This window comes from Apium graveolens, chromosome 8 (genome assembly GCF_009905375.1).
Source record: "Apium graveolens cultivar Ventura chromosome 8, ASM990537v1, whole genome shotgun sequence".
In the NCBI taxonomy this organism is placed as follows: domain Eukaryota; kingdom Viridiplantae; phylum Streptophyta; class Magnoliopsida; order Apiales; family Apiaceae; genus Apium; species Apium graveolens.
In genome coordinates this window covers 7,587,223-7,605,932 of record NC_133654.1, presented here as the reverse complement: position 1 = coordinate 7,605,932, position 18,710 = coordinate 7,587,223, and the positions used below count along the sequence as shown (strand labels likewise).

General features: G+C 34.7%; 1 protein-coding gene across 2 annotated transcripts; it reads left to right on the top strand.

Moving 5' to 3' along the window:
* Positions 1–279: 279 nt before the first annotated feature.
* On the top strand, positions 280–16,733 carry LOC141678967 (uncharacterized). 2 transcript variants are annotated; one of them, XM_074485435.1, is made up of 20 exons: positions 280–371; positions 2,383–2,484; positions 2,629–2,979; positions 4,281–4,463; positions 4,557–4,640; positions 4,835–4,894; positions 6,100–6,144; positions 7,556–7,755; positions 8,208–8,681; positions 9,090–9,210; positions 9,317–9,514; positions 10,068–10,157; positions 10,300–10,362; positions 10,736–10,810; positions 10,937–10,987; positions 11,241–11,318; positions 14,969–15,103; positions 15,482–15,589; positions 15,773–15,838; positions 16,458–16,733. In XM_074485435.1, the coding sequence occupies exons 3-20, from the start codon at positions 2,674–2,676 to the stop codon at positions 16,524–16,526; spliced, it is 2,406 nt and encodes an 801-aa protein (XP_074341536.1). In that variant the 5' UTR covers positions 280–371; positions 2,383–2,484; positions 2,629–2,673; the 3' UTR covers positions 16,527–16,733. The 2 variants fall into 2 exon arrangements, with proteins under 2 accessions (XP_074341536.1, XP_074341538.1); XM_074485437.1 differs by lacking the exons at positions 280–371; positions 15,482–15,589; positions 15,773–15,838; positions 16,458–16,733 and having other exon boundaries at positions 452–2,484; positions 14,912–15,026.
* Positions 16,734–18,710: the final 1,977 nt, after the last annotated feature.

Genomic DNA, 18,710 nt, shown 5'->3' with positions numbered 1-18,710 from the left:
AAAGTTAAATATGTCAACATTTGAGATTAAATTAGATAATTTTAGCTTGATTACTACGTACGAGGATTTTGAATGTGGGTCAATATTAATGAGACTGAGTATCCAAGATATACTCTTTCGTTCTCCTATATTTTTTTATATTTGATTTCGTAATTTATTTTCTTTTTAAAAGAAATTTTTTAAATAAAAATTAAAAATATTTAATAAAAAAGTTAAAAAAACTTACATCGTATGCAATTAAAATACAGGTAAATACCTTTTATACTACATTTTAGGTAAGATTAATCAAGATAATTATACGTATGCTAATAAAGTCACTTCTTCTTCACTTTATCTCTCAGCATTTCCTTCATTTTCAAGAACAACTAAAGGTAAAGATTCTCTTTTTATGCCCTTTTGTATCTACATGTATATGTATTTGTGACTATAATTCAGTTTACTTATTCATTAATATCTGATAATCTTGTAAACAACTGTTGGGTTGTGCTAAAAAATTAGTTTGATTGAATTTTAATTTATTTTTCTGGGTTTTTCTTCATCTTGTATGTAAAGTTTAGTTCTTGATTGTTATGTTAAAAAGTATGAAAAAGTTGAGATTTTTATGGGTTTATGAATTATGATCATTTGTTAGGTGTAGTTGCAGTCTTGTTTATATGGGTTTTTTTATCGATTGTTGTGTTCAAGCATTTAATTTCAATTATTCTTGTGGTAATAGCTTTGTGAATGTCGATTTTAGTATAAAGATTGAATCTTTATTGTGAAGTTGAGGTTGGTTGTTTTGGATTATGATCAGGTATGTTGGTAGAAGAATTAGAATGGTGCGGTGATTCTGTATAATTTAGAGGAGTATGATATGGTTAGGTAAATTTTACGGAAGTAAGTTGAGTGAGAAGAATGAATATGATGGAATTGTATGAAGCCTTAGGTTGCGGATTGTATCGGAGAGAAGTTGTTTATTTTTAAGTTACATACCCACAGTGAGAGTGAGAGGGGAGGAATGAAGAATAAGTAGTTTTTTTTGTTAGTTAATTTTGGTACCGTTTATACAGGCCTTATGGTTTTTTGGGACTTTAGTAAAAGGGGAGTAGTAGTAACAACATTAAGATGAATTACGTTAATGATATAAAACATGGCTGAGCTAGACTCCAACTTGCAGGTGTTTACTTAAAGAGTTAAAAATCCTTGGAGCCCCATCACTCAACTGATTATAACTCGCAAACTCCTTAATACACAATTAAAAGCTTTCAGTTGCATTAATTCTCTGTTGACTTCAAAAAGGTACAGGCTAAATTGAGATTTAAGACACCTCAAAATATAGATCGGAATCTTGATGAGCTAACCGCTTGTCTTCATCTCTTTCCTCTCACCTCCATTCAATGACGGCAACCTATAGCACACAAAACATAATAACTTCCGCTGATTAATAGATCCGAAAATCTCCACTTTCTCCTTTTTTCAATGTTCTTTAATCTACTAATGTATATATCGGTTGACATATTGAGGTTTACTAGATATTGTGATTTTTATGTTTGTTGGAGAATGAAGAGGAGAATCCTAAATATAATCTATGACAAAATTGACAATCTTAATTTAAATTTTAAATATATAATATGAGCACATCAAAATATTTAGGATTAAAAAAGTGAACCCAAACTTTTATCTCCAAATTTCTTCAACTGTGTACATTCCATCTGCTCAAAATTTCTCTATTTCAATAGAATATTCAAGAGTCAAGACTCAAACAAGTCCAAAACTTTTGGACTAAGATAAGTGATTGGAGATTAAGTGAGAAATGAGCATTTTGGCCAAGTTGGGAGGACTATTAGGTTTGAGCCTTTGAGGTTGTCGTGTCCAGCAAGAAAGAAGAAGGAAGATGCGAGAAAGTTGAATAATTTCATATAAACTCCCACTAGTATGACTATGAATTATAGCTACAGTTAGGGTATTTTATATTTTACGGAAGAGATGGTTTTGCGTTGGACACTTGAACCAGGTTACATGTAGGATTTGTCTTGCAGGGCTTAACAGCTCAGCATGAGACGTCATTAACTAATTGACGCATCATCAGCCTGCCACATCACAAGTCCATCAATACGTCCTCTACTCATTTGCAAGCTTTTGTAGTTAAATTGAGTCATTTAAGATCTTTTTTCACTTCAGTGGTCCTCTGGTAAGTTTATGTGTAGTGCAATGATATTATTAACCATTGACCCAGAGGAAATTGGTTTGTGTGGCACAGAAGAGGAAAGGGTAGAAAATTTAAAGTGCTACTCCTTGATTCCAGACTATTCCTGCACCTTAAATTGGAGCCAGGGGTTTGAATTTAGTTGTAATTGCTTAAAAGTGGTCATTTATAATTCTAATTATGGGTTTTGCTTGCAGGTTCATGTTTGGAGTACCATTATTAGTGTTACACATTAAAAGCATGCGTAGCTACGGCATTAGGTACCTCATTTTCGAGAGCCAGTAGAAAGAGCCGAAGAGGTGTGTGTTTTTTAGTCGTTCAGTTTTGAGGAATTCAAGTATCAGTCTTTCTGCTGTAGTGTAGTTTTTAGAGAACAATTTCCGTTATTCCCCACCCTTGAATAACAATACCGTTCACATTGGTGCAATTTTGTCTGTTTCCAGCATGGAAAATTATTACGGCTCTTGAAGGAAGAAAAAAGAGCAAGTATGGAGAACAATGAAGGGTCTGGTAGTCCGAGTTGGAGAGCTTCTTTATTCATGCCGACAGCTGGGGATGTTGCAAGAGCTGTTGTTGCTGCAGCTACTGCTGCCACTGCTCCTAGTTCACCAAGCTCCCCGGTCGTATTTTCTTCCAATGATGACAGTGGTAGCCATCTTCAGAAGCTTCAGCAGCAAGTTTCCAGACTACTAAGAGGCTTGTCAGATCCCCCTGAAGTGAATAATAGAGCTTATAACCCAGAAGTTTTAACCAAATTAAAACGTCAGTGGGCAAGCTTTCAGATGCGATCCCTGGTATGATAACCTCTTATGTGGACCCTCAGTGCCATATTTTCCCCCCTTTCACTTCTGTTAATTAATTTTTTTTTCTAATTTGTTCTTCCTAGAAGAAAGTTGTTTTTTTCTCGACTGCTGTTGTTTGTTTGCTGTAGTTAATTCTTTTGCTTAAGTTATTAAAGTCTTGTATAAATACTACAAAAAATAGTATCTGTTTGGTCCACACATTTATATGTACCTAAAATGTTTCCGACACTTGATAGTTGATCTCATAGTGAAATGCAACATTTATCCACCCAATACCGTCAGTAGAGAAAACATCTGTCACTGTCAGGCATGGTAGCAAGTAGCAACAGATTATTAAGGAATTCAAACTCCCAAAAACAACTAATCAAGACAACCAGTGAGTTGAGGTGTATCTAAAACACCTAGCCCATTTCATGACCATAGTCACTGTCATGTCGCTTGAACCTCACTTTGCTCATTATGAACCGAGGCCCAGTGAACATCCAAATTCCCCAATATGAGATCTAAACTAAAACTAAGAATTCCCGTTGTCAACCTAGTAGTGTTCAGTCATCAGATACAGTGATACAGTTACCCAATACAGAGTAGCAAACTGTTCACTCATTTTAAGTGCTCACTGCTCAGACTTGTTTCACCTGAATGATTGCTAGAACTTAATCAAGGCCACCACCGAGTTGAGGTGATTCCAGAACACCTAGCCCATTTCATGAACATTGTCGCCGTCACATCATTTGAGCCTCACATTGCTCATTATAAGCCAGCCCCCCATTGAATATCTAAACTCTACAGTGAGGCCACCCTGATATGACCTCTAAACTAAAAGCCAGAATTCCCATTGTCGACCTAATAGTAGTGTTTGATACAGCATCCGATATAGTGTAGCTAAATTTTCACTCGTTATAAGTCCGCATAGAGTTGCTATACCTGAATGAATCAGAGCTTGTCTCAATCTGCAAACATGTATTCTTTTGTGTAAAAACTTGAAGGCCAGCTACAATATTTATGGTTTCAAATAGTGTACTTAATAGTCCCATACACACTACTGAAATGAATAGAGAAAAAAAACTATATAGAGAGGGTGACCATACATGAATCTAATCACTAAATTTGTGTATATGTTGCTTTAGTTTAATGCTACTAGTCTAGAGACTCCAGGAATACTTTTACGTGACTAGTTCTACTTGGTCTCACATAATCTTTTTTCAAAATTATTCATTAAATTCTTAGTACTAAAAGTGAAAGAAGTGAATTAATAGTATTTTTTGTTGAAACAATGCTGTATAATTATGCAGGATCATAGGATATGGAAGGAACCATCAAGAATTATTGAGGGTATGGTAGTTGTTGGACTTCATCCGAACTGCGATATCCGGCAACTTCAAAATCTTTCTTTTGGCAGGAAGTCTGAAGGTTCGAGTAGATTTAGAACTGCGCTTGAGCTCCAGTCACTTGTGGAAACAAATCTCGAGCCTCAGGTACTAAGTTGTCTGCAATATTTTAACTATGTTTGCAGGATACTGGTGATTTGAGTAGTTTCTAAACATTACATGGAAATCTAAATATTTCAGGTCTTGTATGTTTATCCTCCGCAAAAACAGCTACCTCTGACTGACAAGGATCTTATTTCATTCTGCCTCCCTGCAGGTGTTGAGGTGATTGCCTAGAAGCTGAACAAATTTTCTTATTGATTATTATCAGTTGTTCTTTCTGTAATATTTTTAGTAGTTCTTATTTAATAATTAAATTTTTCTGAAATTGATTTTGTCCATATTGTATGCTGTTTATCCTCTAATGGGAGGTGCTGATTCTTCTAAATTTTCAAACGCTGATTCTTGTTGTTTATAAGGTTCATGCTGTTGAGAGAACTTCATCAATGAGCGAATTGAATGAAATACTTCTGGGCCAGGTAGGTTGTTTGTGCTTTTAAGATTCATATATTTACTTGAACATATCACTTGATAATCTGATAGATATAGAAATCATAATTTTATGATAATCCTAAAGAATATTCATGATATTGTTAAAAAAATTATATTACAGCGTGCATCCCTCAATTTTGACTCGTTTTCATTGTAGGTCTCATCTACAAATCCTCTTTGCCCTTCACCAAAACCCCACATCATTTCATCCAGCGAATCACCCCTAAATCCTTCTACTTTTCCTTAATTCTTCTAATTAAACCCCCAAAACCCTTCTTTCTATCTCTCAATTCCCTAATACCTCCTCAAAATCAATCTTTCTATCTCCCGATTCCCCCAAATTTCACCACCTCCCACCAGTCAGGTCCCATCCGTCCTCTGATCGACCTTACCAAAACCCTTCATGTCCTTTCTGCAGTTCTGCCACTTCCCATGACCCACTACCAATTTCCAACATCAATAATTCTTTACCTATTAATTTTTAGTTTGAAGATTTAATTCAAAAAAATGAATTGTTTTTGGGGTCAATAAAATAAACCCACAAACTCAATGCTTAGCTTCACAAGTCCTGCAATTCAAAACTTAAGTGCATTAATTTTCTTATTTCTTTAAATAGCAGTTAAATTTTTAAGTATTAGATTCTTGTTTTTTGTCCATTTTGCCCCCCCCCCACCCTTCGATCTCAACCTTCATTTCCAGACTTCAGTAATTGGTGGCTTAGTTTCAACTTTCAAGGAGGTTATTACAATAATGTAGGATGAAGGAGATGGTGCTGTTGCACATACTCTTCATTTTATTTTTATTATATCTTTACCCTTATTAAATATACGGTTTAATGATTTCGGATTGGTAAAAATGCAAAAACGGATGTAAAGTGGAATACTTTCATCCCAGGATACAAATTGCCGAGTTCTACCAAACAAGACTCAAATTGATAATGAATTGAAGTTGAAAAATCATAATCTGCAATTTACTCCTTTATCAGGCTGAATATTTAATTGCTGCATTCTGCATTCAGTATAGCTTGTAAAAATAAACATCGAGTCTGCTTGAAGTAAAGACAAAGCGGGTTATTTTATGCTTAATAATCAGAATATTATGTTCCTTGCTTAACTTTGGTTACACTTGCAGTTTGTTTTCAGATCCTAATAGTAATAGCAATGTTTAACCTGACTTAATGCGGATTCTGCAGGAACACTTTAGACAGAGTGACCTGTCCTTCATATTCCGAATGCAGGTAAATGATGAAGCACTTTAGTACTTTCTTTACCCTCACATCCATTGGGCTTATGTGCTGCTCTCTAGTGCAATTTAAACCTTCATCCTCAAATTGGTGGGTTTCAGCTCTAGTTTAAATTCATAGAAATGGAATGGAGAAAGGAATGATTATTTAAATGTTTACCCATAGAATAGTACAAAGTTACTTCCATTTTCTCCAAATAAACACATGTAAGTCTTAGAAATCACTGACTTGGATTGTGGAAGTCTTATTGTGCTCTTGTCACCATCCATTAAATATTTGTTATGCATGTTCTTCACCTTTTCCCTTTCTTCCATTTCAATTATTCTCTTCAATTAGACATTTTTACCGACGACTTTTGCCACTTACCCCCCCCCAACCTCTAGGGGCTTGTATTAGCAAATTCTAGAATTAAGAAGCTTAACGTATGCATGGTTACCTTTTTTCTTTTCTTTTGGCGCTAAATGCCGGGTTTATATCGCCATTGTTGTAACTATGCTTTTGAACCCAAAATATGCGACTTCATAATATGTATGTATTGTTGTTTCTCGGATTTTTTTCTTCTGTTTCATGCCTGTAAGTTTTTGTGCCCCGGTAATTGTTATTAGCACTTCTAGGCTGTCATGTAACTGCAAGATCCATAAAAAGTTATTGCAAGGATATCAATCTAAGTTTTAATGTCTTAAGCTGATTTGCCCATGGTACTTTAAGGTAAATTTAGAAAGCAAGTATGCTTTGACCTTCATAGGAATCAGTTATTATCTTCTATATGAACTCTTCCAATTTGCATATCTTGTTCATTTATAATTATATATCTTATCAGTCGCACTGTCTTTCCATTTTGATACCTTTTTGCAACTTCTCAATATTTTTTTATTCTCAAATGTCATCAAAAAACTTCAAAATATATAAAATCGTTTAAAAGTTTAGGGGTCAGGTATATGTCATCTCACCGTCCCTAGACCCTAGTGGGACATATCTGGTTTGGTTTCTCATATATGATACCAAGTGGTCATATCTATTGTATTATCGCTATTATATTCATAGATAAGTTTTGGTAAGGCTACCTGAATCTGGTGTTCAGGACTCATTAGGTTCCTTATAGTTAACTGATTGTAAGCACAAGGTATATGAAACTGCTCAGCGGTCAACTGAAGAATGAGTTTGCGACAATATTATATAGGAATCCAACACAAACTGAACCTTCTGTCTTGCTATTGGAGCTCACAGACCTGTTTGGCACTTTGGCTGATCATTATAGTGTTGGTATCATGAATATGCTAGTTATCACTTGTACGTCTATCATCGCAAGATAATTGTGTGTTTTCTCATGTTTTTAGTAGAAATTCTGTTTTTTGGGTAGTTCTCTGATTTCTTGAACTCATCTTGACATAGTCTTTTCTTCTAGGTTGCTGATTTGTCAACCCTGTATGGTTGCTGCGTGTTGGTTGATGAAATAATACAGGAGTCTTCTGGGTTACTTTCCGTGGTCTCAGATAGGCAACATCTGCGCGTGCCCTTGAGTCGCCATATTTTAACCACCCGTCGCTGTTATTGCATTCTTACACGTGTTCCATGTTTTGAACTGCACTTTGGAGTATTCAACAGGTAACATCCTTGAACATTCATATATGTACCGGAGACTAGATAGAGAGGACTCAGTTTATTCTCTTTTGCCTTAGGTTTATCCTCCGTCTTAACTTTTTTATAGTTTTCGACTTGATATAGTCATGCTTTAAGGGCATAGGTTTTGCTATTATTACCAAAAGTTAATGATCCTAGAGGATACCACCAGAACCCTAATCTAAGTTCGACACCGGCATGCCTCCACAAAGTCTGTAATAATTATTTTAAACACCATGTATTTCTTATTATATTACTGACAAATCTTTTTAACTTGTTGGTTTCCCCATATCTGTGTAAAAACTTAATTGAGAGGACAATTACTCTTCATTGTCTTTCCAACATCATCCTTCTGCACAATGGCTTAGTAGCTAAATCCCCCGCCCCTCCCACCTTGTCCATTTTTCTCCATTTATTTAACTAGCTTTTCTCTGCAGCATGTTCACTGAAGAAAGACTGGAAAGATTAACCAAAAATATTGGTGAATCAGATATGGACTCGCTTCTTTTGTATGACGAGGAAGAAAATTCTGAAGACAAACAAGAAAGTCTGGCAGAACTATCTACAAGTATATCACCTGAACATGGAGAAGACGCCATGCTGAACGGCACAGTAGAAACTTCACAATCGTGCACAAGTGATATCATTGCAAAAAAAGTCACCGATGATGATTTTCACACGGAGCATCAGAATCTTAAAAAGGGGTGTTCCTTGTCTGGAGAAGTGGTTGATAATAACTTTGTTGTTCCAGTTGATTCAGAAGCAGAGGAGCTTCAAGCTGAAAAAGAATCTACACAGATCAGTGAAGCATGTGATGCCTCTATTTCTGATATATCAATGAACAATAACATACCACAAATGCATTTACCTTCGTCGCAACATCAGCTGTATGAAAGCTGCGAATCTTCCAGGTGCGGAATTGATTCATGTTCTCCATTAATTTTATGTTGATTCATAGTTTATGCTATAATTCCGTGGAATCTAGTATTTATGATTTTAATGTTTTTTGTTGCTTAGCATAATTGATTCTAGGTCAACATAAATATTTTTTAACTATTCAATAAACTTATAATTTAGAAATCATATTTAAAGAATATCTGTTTTCTCCGCATCTTTTTTTATTGTGAAGGCACTTCCAAAAATGTGTTTTAAGTTTGGTTCTTGGAGATATTCCGCGCAAGAACCTAACTCTGTGATGTTAAACTGTTCATTTGTTTGTTGTGCCTGTGTATGTCAACATTCCTTAAAACAACGTAGATGTCTTGAATATCTTTGTGATGAAGTACCTGGTAAGTGATGGCATATATATCTAAATGCAGTTTCCAGGGTTTCCTGGGTGAAGATAGAAACTACAGAGATATTTCTGATGAAGCTGATCTCGAAGAAGCATCTGTCTCAGGCCATTCCAGTGACCACAATGATATTATAGAATGGGCTAAGGTTTAAGTCTATTCTTCTTGTTATGAAAATGCAGATATTGTGTCTTCACTGATCTTTACCATTTTGCATTTTCAACATTTGAGTTGCTTTGTCTATATATTTGTAGGCCAACAATCATGGATCTCTAAGAATAATATCAGAGTATTACCAGTTAAGTTGTCCTGCAAGAGGTTCAACTCTCAAGTTTCACCCTCTAGAGCATCTACATCCTTTAGAATTTCACAGACCAGATGAAGCAGTTCTGAGTATTGCTGGATCAACAGTTGACCCGGAATCATTTAGTACTGGTCTGGAAAAGGCTGAGGTATTTATTATGCATGGTTGATTACTCGATTTTGTCGGCTGATGTGTTCAACAATAAGCGTCTTTTACTTTTGTTGCTAGATTCTTTCAGCTACTTATATTACACAACTTGAGATTTAGCAACTTTGTCTTATTACCAAGTCCTTTACTTTTGATCCTGATGCCAAATTTTAATTGTCTATGTTTCTTTGCCAATATGCTCGTTTGGCCAGCCATTTGGTAATTTAAATTTTAAGCATTCTGTTTTTGTATCAGTTTCTGCAAAGTGTAGGAGTTCATGAACCGTGGTCCGCAGCTACATTCATATTCCTTTATTCAAATAAAGCCTGAACAATGAAATTTCTAGTTAAAAAAATTATGCAGTGAACCATATTAGTATACACTTTATTCTATAGGTTTCTAGGCAAAAAAAATTAAGAGACAATTAGAAAGGTACATATCTGCCCCTATTCACATGATTGAGGTATTTTACCTTGTACATCTTTCTTGTTTCAATTTTTCCAATAACCTTATAGTACTTGACAGTCCTAAATATATTAGGTTGGGTTTTCTAGGTTAGGAGTGCCCTCATGGCAGAGGAAGAGGCTGCTGCCTTATCAGTATGGGCAATTGCATGCTTATGTGGATCATTGCGTCTCGAGCATGTGAGTTAATATGAATATTTGATGTACAGTTTTCTTTGTTATCCTTGGTATATGTTTGATATTAACTTATAAGTGGTTATTAGCACAAGTACAACAGAAACACCGCCTAAAAACCCTAAGTGTCGATTCACATATTTTACAGGTGTTGACTTTGTTCGCTGGGGTCCTGCTGGAGAAGAAGATTGTAATTCTTTGTTCTAATTTGGTATATTCCCATTACATGCTACTAAAGCTATGCATTTGGCCTTGTTTGAAAGATTTACCCTCGTCTGTTTTAATGATTCCCAGATCAGTTTTTCTTCAAGACAGTTTATTTCCCCTAAATATTTATGTTTTTTTCTCACCTTGGGCTATTCTAGCTAATCAATCACTCTCAGCTCAGGAGATTCTGAAGCTTTAAATAGCATATTTATGGATTCTTTTAATGTTACATGACTTGATGGAATTTCCACTGACGCACATGAATATATGGCTTTTAAAACTTGTGATTTCTGTTAACTGCTTAAGTTTCATATCGTTTTGCTCTGATATGTGAGCCTCTGAAACCAAAAATATTTCTGCCCATTTTGTTAAAACAGGGAATATTGTCAGCATCAATTCTTTCAATCATCCCCCTCATACGTCCCTTCAAGTGGCAGTCTCTGTTAATGCCGGTATAAGTTTAATCAGCACCTTTTGAAGAATCTCATTTCTTTGTCTTTTTTTTTTAAAGTTTATTATTCTTTATCCTAAGTTGGTTTCGTATCTCTTGACTAATTATTAAAGTGATAACCTTCCAGGTTTTACCAAAAGACATGCAGGACTTTTTGGATGCACCTGTTCCATACATAGTGAGTGCATAATAGCGTCTTGGTGTTTTATTCTGAGTTCTAACATCTGATTGTATAAGGAGCTGTGGAAGCATTAATTGAACTTGAAAAGTTACTTGTAAATTGTGATGTTTTAGTTAGAATAATATATTGTTATGTAGCATCTGCTTCTTTCTTTCTGATGAGTGAAACATTTGTCCCTTTCTGGAAAAGTAAATATATAATTATTTTTTGGTGTTAACATATTATCCTAACATCCAGGAATATTGTGTAGGTTGGTGTGAAAACCCAAACTGATGCATTGCAGTCAAAATTGGCAGATGTCATTCTCATAGATGCAAACAAGAATCAGGTGAGTGTAACACCCCAGATCCGGGGTCGGGAATCCGGGTTGTCACGGTCTTTCTTTCCATTAATATCACTTAACTTAAAATAAATAACTGCATACTGTGACCCCACAATAATACACACTCCACAACACACTCCACAACACGTTATAGTCTCAGAGATGAAATTGAAATAAGTAAAAGTTGTTTAACTCCATAAGTTAAAAGTTATTACAAACCCAAAATGATTACTTAATAAGTTTACAGTTCTTTGCCATTATCCAACACAAGTTATAATTATACATAATTTGATTCCCAATAGCTGAATGCCTAAACTACAGATAGATCTACCTTTGCATCAATGGCGGCTAAGATATCAGCGGGACGCTTCCCACGCTTTTGCGGTGGGTCTGCTTGAGTCTGGCCATTCTTCCAAACTGTTGTTGTGTGATAAAGAAATGAAGCAAGAGTGAGCATTACAGCTCACAAGATAATATATAGTTTAATCAATAATGCAAGTATCTGAATCGATAACTTACTGAAAATCTTTATCAGGTGTAAGATAATTACTTACCGGATATAAGCTTAAAAAGATGAAGTGACAAAATACTCCAATATACTTATACCTTTTTAGAAAAAAACTACTTGAACTACTACTGTTCAAAGTATAATAAGTTTTCAAAAGTTCAGAAGGAGCTACAAGATAAAACTTGTATAGAATCAATCTTTGAAATATCATTTAAAAGAAATGAAGTTACGAGATACTTCATTAAGTCCCAATATATATGTACACATATATATATATATACCTGTCATACACTCTTTGAAAATCTCTATTATGAAAAGTATAAACAGAGTTGTAATACCCAAAGATTTTGGAAGGAAGAAACTTTGGCATAAAGCCGATACCTTGCTGATCAGGCAAAGATATCAATCAAGTCACTTTCTCTACTAGTAGATGGATGAATTCCTCACTGGTCATCACCCTGACCACATTAGGACCTTATGCTGGACCGTCACCCGGCCTCTTACACATTGATGGACCGCCACTCAGCCGCTTACATTTTGCTGGACTGCCCCTGAGCCCATGTCGCCTATGCTGACGCATTTTGATTGGGCTTACTTCCCGAACGTTGAGCAAGTAATCAAAGATTCTATTATCAATCAGCAACTTCGTTGCGACAAAATACACCACGGAGCCGGATCCCTTAGATTTTGAGCGAGTATTTAAATCCCTCCACGAAAGGAAAGATTTAAACTAAAAACGAATTTTGAGATCCGCTCTAACTTTTAAAATTGTTTTGAAGATTTGAAAACATTTTTGAAAACGTTTGGAGTAGAGATTTTAAAGATGATATATTAGAAAATATCTGAATATTATTATTTAAATAATATTCCCATAAAGAATAGTTTTCATAAAAATAAATGAAGTAAAAGTTTTGAATACTTGAAACGAATAATAAATAACAAAAGATACACTTATACGAAAGTAAGATCCTTATTTGAATAATCGAACATAAGGTTTGATTATTATTCAAAACTATCGAATATACCTCATTCGATTAATAGTTATAGAAAACTATATAAAATATACTCGGGAACCTCCCCTCCCGGTTTTAGCAAAAATGTTCAATTTTGGGTCCCCTATACTAAGAGTATACGCAACTATTGCTTATCTCTAAAATATGTATTATGCAGTTTATAAGCAATTTAATTGACAATGAAATATCAAGATTTCAAAACAGGCATGCATATATATATATATATCATATCAACATGCTTCGATATATCACAATATTTGCTAATAACAATCGTGCACTTATCTCAAGATAATATATATATATATATATATATATATATATATATAACATCACAACAATAGTTATACGGGTAGAAAACTTGCCTGAGCGATCTGGGGTGGAAATATGTCTGGTGTGAGTCCAGTAACCTAAAAACAACATATAAGTCGGAATTAATCCACGGTCGCTTAAGAAACTAGACTTTATCCATTTATACCCTAACGCTCGCTTCTACGCTTAAAGATTTACATCAGTCGCTCGCGTACATTCGGCTCCACCATTTTTATAAAATTAACCGTTACAAGTTTTAAGGCGACTCTTTCGCGAGTACTTTACCAACTGCCTAATCAACCTTACATAAATGTTTCGTATTCCAATTAGTCTTCTAAGGGCCTTAAACAAGGTCTCAAAGTTATGCGAGGGGTAAGGATTCGTTTGCGAAACGCCGTTACTTAAAACGGTCGTTTCTCCTAAATCGTAAATCGGATCTAAGCGAACCACATATCAAAACGAAGCTTACGACATGATCTAGCTAAACATGGCAATTGTGCAGTTTGGTCAGTGAGTGTTTTGTTCCGAATGTTAAGCACAAAAAATTTAAAAGAAAATGGGCATTACGACGGCTATGTTTACGCGATTTCCAAAATTTTACTATACTAAATCCACACCAAATCATCAACAATCACCATCACACCAAGATTTCACTTAATCAATACTAACTCAGTCGAAACTTCTCAAGATCATCAACTTATTCCAAGCATTATCATAGATCAATCAAAAACCTCACCTAAACAATCATACTAACTATATATACATAGATCATGCTTCTCATTACTAATTCATCCATAAAACTCATCAAAACTCAAAGTCAAAGCTAGGGTTTTAGAAATTATACCTTCCTTGGAGTGTAAGAGTTGCTATTAAGCTTTGTATGATCCTTACTCTAGCTAGAATCATCCAAGAAAACAAGATCAAGAAAGTTAGTTCTTGAAAAGTACTATTTATCATCACTTTTAATGATTTCTTAGAAAAGATTGACATGGAATCAAGGGCTTAAACTTCTAGGAAGTCTATAGGTTTAGATATAGACTTCCTAGAAGTTCAAGCCCTTGATTCCATGCCAATCTTTTCTAGGAAATCATCAAAAGTGATGATTCAAGAAAAACTAACTTTCTTGATCTTGTTTTCTTGGATGATTCAAGTTAGAGTAAGGATATACAAGGATCATACAAAGCTTACTAGCTACTCTTACACTGCAAGGAAGGTATAATTTCTAAAACCTTAGCTTTGACTTTGAGTTTTGATGAGTTTTATGGATGAATTAGTAATGAGAAGCATGATCTATGTATATATAGTTAGTATGATTGTTTAGGTGAGGTTTTTGATTGATCTATGATAATGCTTGGAATAAGTTGATGATCTTGAGAAGTTTCGACTGAGTTAGTATTGATTAAGTGAAATCTTGGTGTGATGGTGATTGTTGATGATTTGGTGTGGATTTAGTATAGTAAAATTTTAGAAATCGCGTAAACATAGCTGTCGTAATGCCCATTTTCTTTTAAACTGTTTGTGCTTAACATTCGGAACAGAACACTCACTTAATAATCCAAGTGATGAAATTTATAGGACATGAAATTTTTGCATGTATGCTCCCGGTGAATCTTGTCATATGAAAAATCCCCGACCGTATATTCATTTAATAATCCAAGTGGTCCTGTCTGAACCTGTAGTATTAAAACAACCTTGCAGTTACCTTTTCTTTTGCTCTACGTCATTTCTATTCACGCGTGTCTTCTTTCAGCGATTTTGTGTTGGTGTAGGACTCTCATTTCCATTCCAACAACAATAATTTGACTATTCTGCTCTGTGGACAATAGGTGAGGTCGCCTACAATACCTGAACTACCCAGGCAGAAGGAGCTGTATTCATCATTAGCTCCATACCATTCAAAACTTGTAGGAGAAAGTTATCTGGGAAGAAGGCGACCAGTTTACCAGTGTACTGATATACAGGTAGTGAAGCTGAAAGTTTAGCCTTTCCTTTCTCATTATTTCCTTTATCTTGCGTGTGGTTTCGTTGGAGATGAGTTTATAGTTCATACATACTAGGCGTAATACTTGTTTGTTCCCGATGCCATAAAGGATGCCTGCTTTTTGTACCGTTTGTAATGGGGTACTGTTTCAGAACTGAAGGAGTTTTGGCTCTCATCCCTTTGAAAGTATGTCATGTCTTAGAAGTGAAATGTATTAGTTCTCGGAGTGGTTGGGGCAAGTGATGCAGGGTTGGCTATGGTTTTCTTATCCTTTCTCAACTTGGTGTGGCATTTTCATGTAATATGGATGTATAGTTGGAATATGACGTGTGGTATTTTGTTATTCCTACATTTGCAGGTTGCAGCTGCAAACAGTTTCCTTGCAGTTGTAAGATCTTACTTGGATTCTCTTACATGTAACCTCCGTTCTCACACCATTACAAACGTTCAATCCAATGATGATAAGGTCCATTTTCTTTCATAAATTAAGATTGCTACCAAAAGATAGCCTTGGTGGATCTCTGGCAACTCATTATTCCTTTCAAAGTTTTCTTTCTCAATCTTTTGGCTAATGCTACACGTTTTGCTATATTTTCATTCTATCAAGATAAATAAATTGCTTTTAACTATTTTTTTCCTTCATTCTCAGGTGTCTTTGCTTTTAAAGGAAAGTTTCATTGAGTCATTCCCGAGTCGTGATAGACCTTTTATGAAGGTGTGTTTCTTGAGCAATCCATGTCATATTATTTCTACTATGTACTGCGCATGTTTATAGACATGTCAAGTATAAATGTATGGTGGATTAGTATTTAGTACGTTTGTAGTCTAATAATGCAGGCACAATGCAATATTGTTTAGTACATTTGTATTGTTGATTTGTTCAGATGATGCTTTTTATTTGTTATTAATATTTTTATATATTTTTTATTTGACCTAGCAAAATAAATGGGAAATGGAGAACCAAAGTGTCACCAAAGCAATTATCGACCAACAAACACCATCTTTACAAATCAATAAATTAGTAAAAAACAACACGAAGTGAGGGTTTAACATTATAAAGCGCCTGAAATGTTCAATGTCACTAGTACATTCTGGGATGTAAAATGTCTGTATCTGTGACTATTTAGGCCTACCATTAATGAACGAAATTGCGCTCCATTAAATTATTTAATGCTAAAAAAAGAAAAATGAAACAAGTGCTGTATAAAGTATATTATATTTTTTTGAGTAGGCTTTCGTGGTTTCCTAGATGGATAGCTGGTTTTCAATATGCTGTCTTGTGGAAGTAGAAAAACACACTAATATGCTGTCTTCTGGTTTGGACATTGAAACAGCTTTTCTTGGACACACAGCTCTTCACTGCACATACAGATCTTATGCTGTCTTTCTTCCAGAAGGATTAGAGATATGAAGCAAGGTTGGCCTAGAATTTATATTTACAGACTAGTGTACTGGAAAACAAGTTTTGTGACTTTAATAATGCTTCCCCGACTTATAACATTATTAATTAACATGTTGTGCATATTACCTTTCGCCCCAAGTAAAACATTTTATCTGTTATGTTATGTACTGAAGATTATAATAAAGTGAACCAGAAGTTTTATGAATTAGCTGCATTTATAGCTTAGCATAGTGAAACTGCGGATGTATTTTAGGATTTTAAAAGGCATTGGATATTGTTATATGGTAGATAAAATTTATTGTGCCTCTTCTTCAAATGTAGTCTTACAGATATGGGATGTCGCTACTTATAAACCATCATGGAGGATTTTCAAAACAATATACTGTCAATTGGTGCCAAACTGTGTCTAATTAGTAAGTCAATTAATGTTCAATCACTGTAGAACAATATTATAGCACTTCTATTAAGTTGTGCTTTTACCATTTGTCCATACTGTGGTTCAGTCAAGGTGAAATGAAAATTGTCTCTTTGCGGTTACAGTGATAGTAAAATACATTTCTATTGAAATTCTTGGGGATTTGCTCATCTTTTTCCCGGGTAGGGGCCCTGAGAATTGTTGGTATCCATAGCCCTTGTACATTCAGTAATGTTATCTCTTGTCTTTATTCAGATGATTTTTACAGGCATTCAGTAGATCATGAATTTTTTGGGTTCTATGTTATCAAATCTTGATGCAGTATTCACAAATGCCGCTAACATGTAGTCATTACTAGTTTGAATATCGATATAAAACAGATAGGTGATTAATCAGTTCAGTGAGTAGGCGTACCATCTGCATTACCAACTTCCCAGTGGAAATATTGAGTTGGAAACGATCTGGTCTAGTATACATACTTGTTAAGATCACGAATCAATGTCTAAACCGACTATAGCCCATCATAATTATCAACACGACTTGAACAACCTGAAAATTACCCAAATGACTCGATCACATAAATTTAACTCCTCGTGCTTATATTTTTCAAGTTACCATATTTCAAAGATTCTCCACGAAATTTACATGCACGGATACGACTTGAAATTCAAAATTGTCATCCCCAACCAGGGTAGTCCCAGAACTATATTTTCCTAGTATGTTTTATGATAATTTTTGATCACTTTATGGGGGCATACTGCTAACTGCATCCATTAAGGTCCTTAAATAATAATTCTTTTGTGTAGTAAGCAAATGCCACTTTAGAAAATGGTTATATTATACTTACAAACCTCAGTGTCATGAAAACTGTACAAGGACTGAAGGACACAAATAATGCAGATGAAGCTGTGAAATTTTGCAAAAGATTTATAGTAGGTGAGCTTTGTAGCATGCCTTGTCAGAGTTGTGTATCTTTGTAGTCCCCCCCCCCCTTCTTATAGGGGTAAAAATATAGTCCTGCAGCATTTACAAGTATGACATTAGTAAATTACAACTATTTATTTTGTGTTCTCTTTTTGTAACAATATATGTTACTAGTAATAAGAGTAATATATAGCAAGGTACATGTACTCTTCTGAGATGCAAGGAAGAAATTAATGAAAGAGTATTTATAGCAGAACTGCACCTGAAGCTGTGAATATGAGTTAGTGCCACCTACTATCTGTCCCCCTTGTGCTATAAATTGGGACATTATTAAATTTCTAATACGGTTTTTCTAGTGTATGCTTATCGGTGACAATTATTTATACAGAATAGGGTTCACAAGATTTTTTTAAAGTGAAATATAAGAAGTCACGTTACTCTGTCCGTGCTTAAGACAATGATGTTAGAATTTAAACTATAACCTACAAATTACCGCTAATAATTATTTACGAGAACTAGTCGCCTATTAGCCTATGTAATAGTATATAATGGATATTGTCTATATTTGAAAATTAAATTATGTAGTTCAGTTTTTAAAAGGATGATTGTTTATTGTAGAAGTTAGCATTAAAGCAGATTTGTCTCTGAAGCTGAGAAAGTATTAGTAGTACATAATGGTAGGAACAATGGCTTGCACGCGAGCAAACAGAGTGCAATCGTTTATTTCACTCTGTCAAGTGAATAAGAAACATAACATGGCCTATATTTTCTTCTTGTTCACCATCCTTTTCTCTGTATTGCCCTTTATCCCTTTTCTTTTCTATGTATTGACGAAGATTTAAATAC

Bases quoted from the DNA above. Each gene is read 5' to 3' on its own strand.
- LOC141678967 (XM_074485435.1), top strand. From the start codon at position 2,674: ATGGAGAACAATGAAGGGTCTGGTAGTCCGAGTTGGAGAGCTTCTTTA. The intron at 9,211-9,316 runs GTTTAAGTCTAT...ATATATTTGTAG, and splicing joins ATATTATAGAATGGGCTAAG to GCCAACAATCATGGATCTCT. The intron at 10,158-10,299 runs GTGAGTTAATAT...CATATTTTACAG, and splicing joins GATCATTGCGTCTCGAGCAT to GTGTTGACTTTGTTCGCTGG.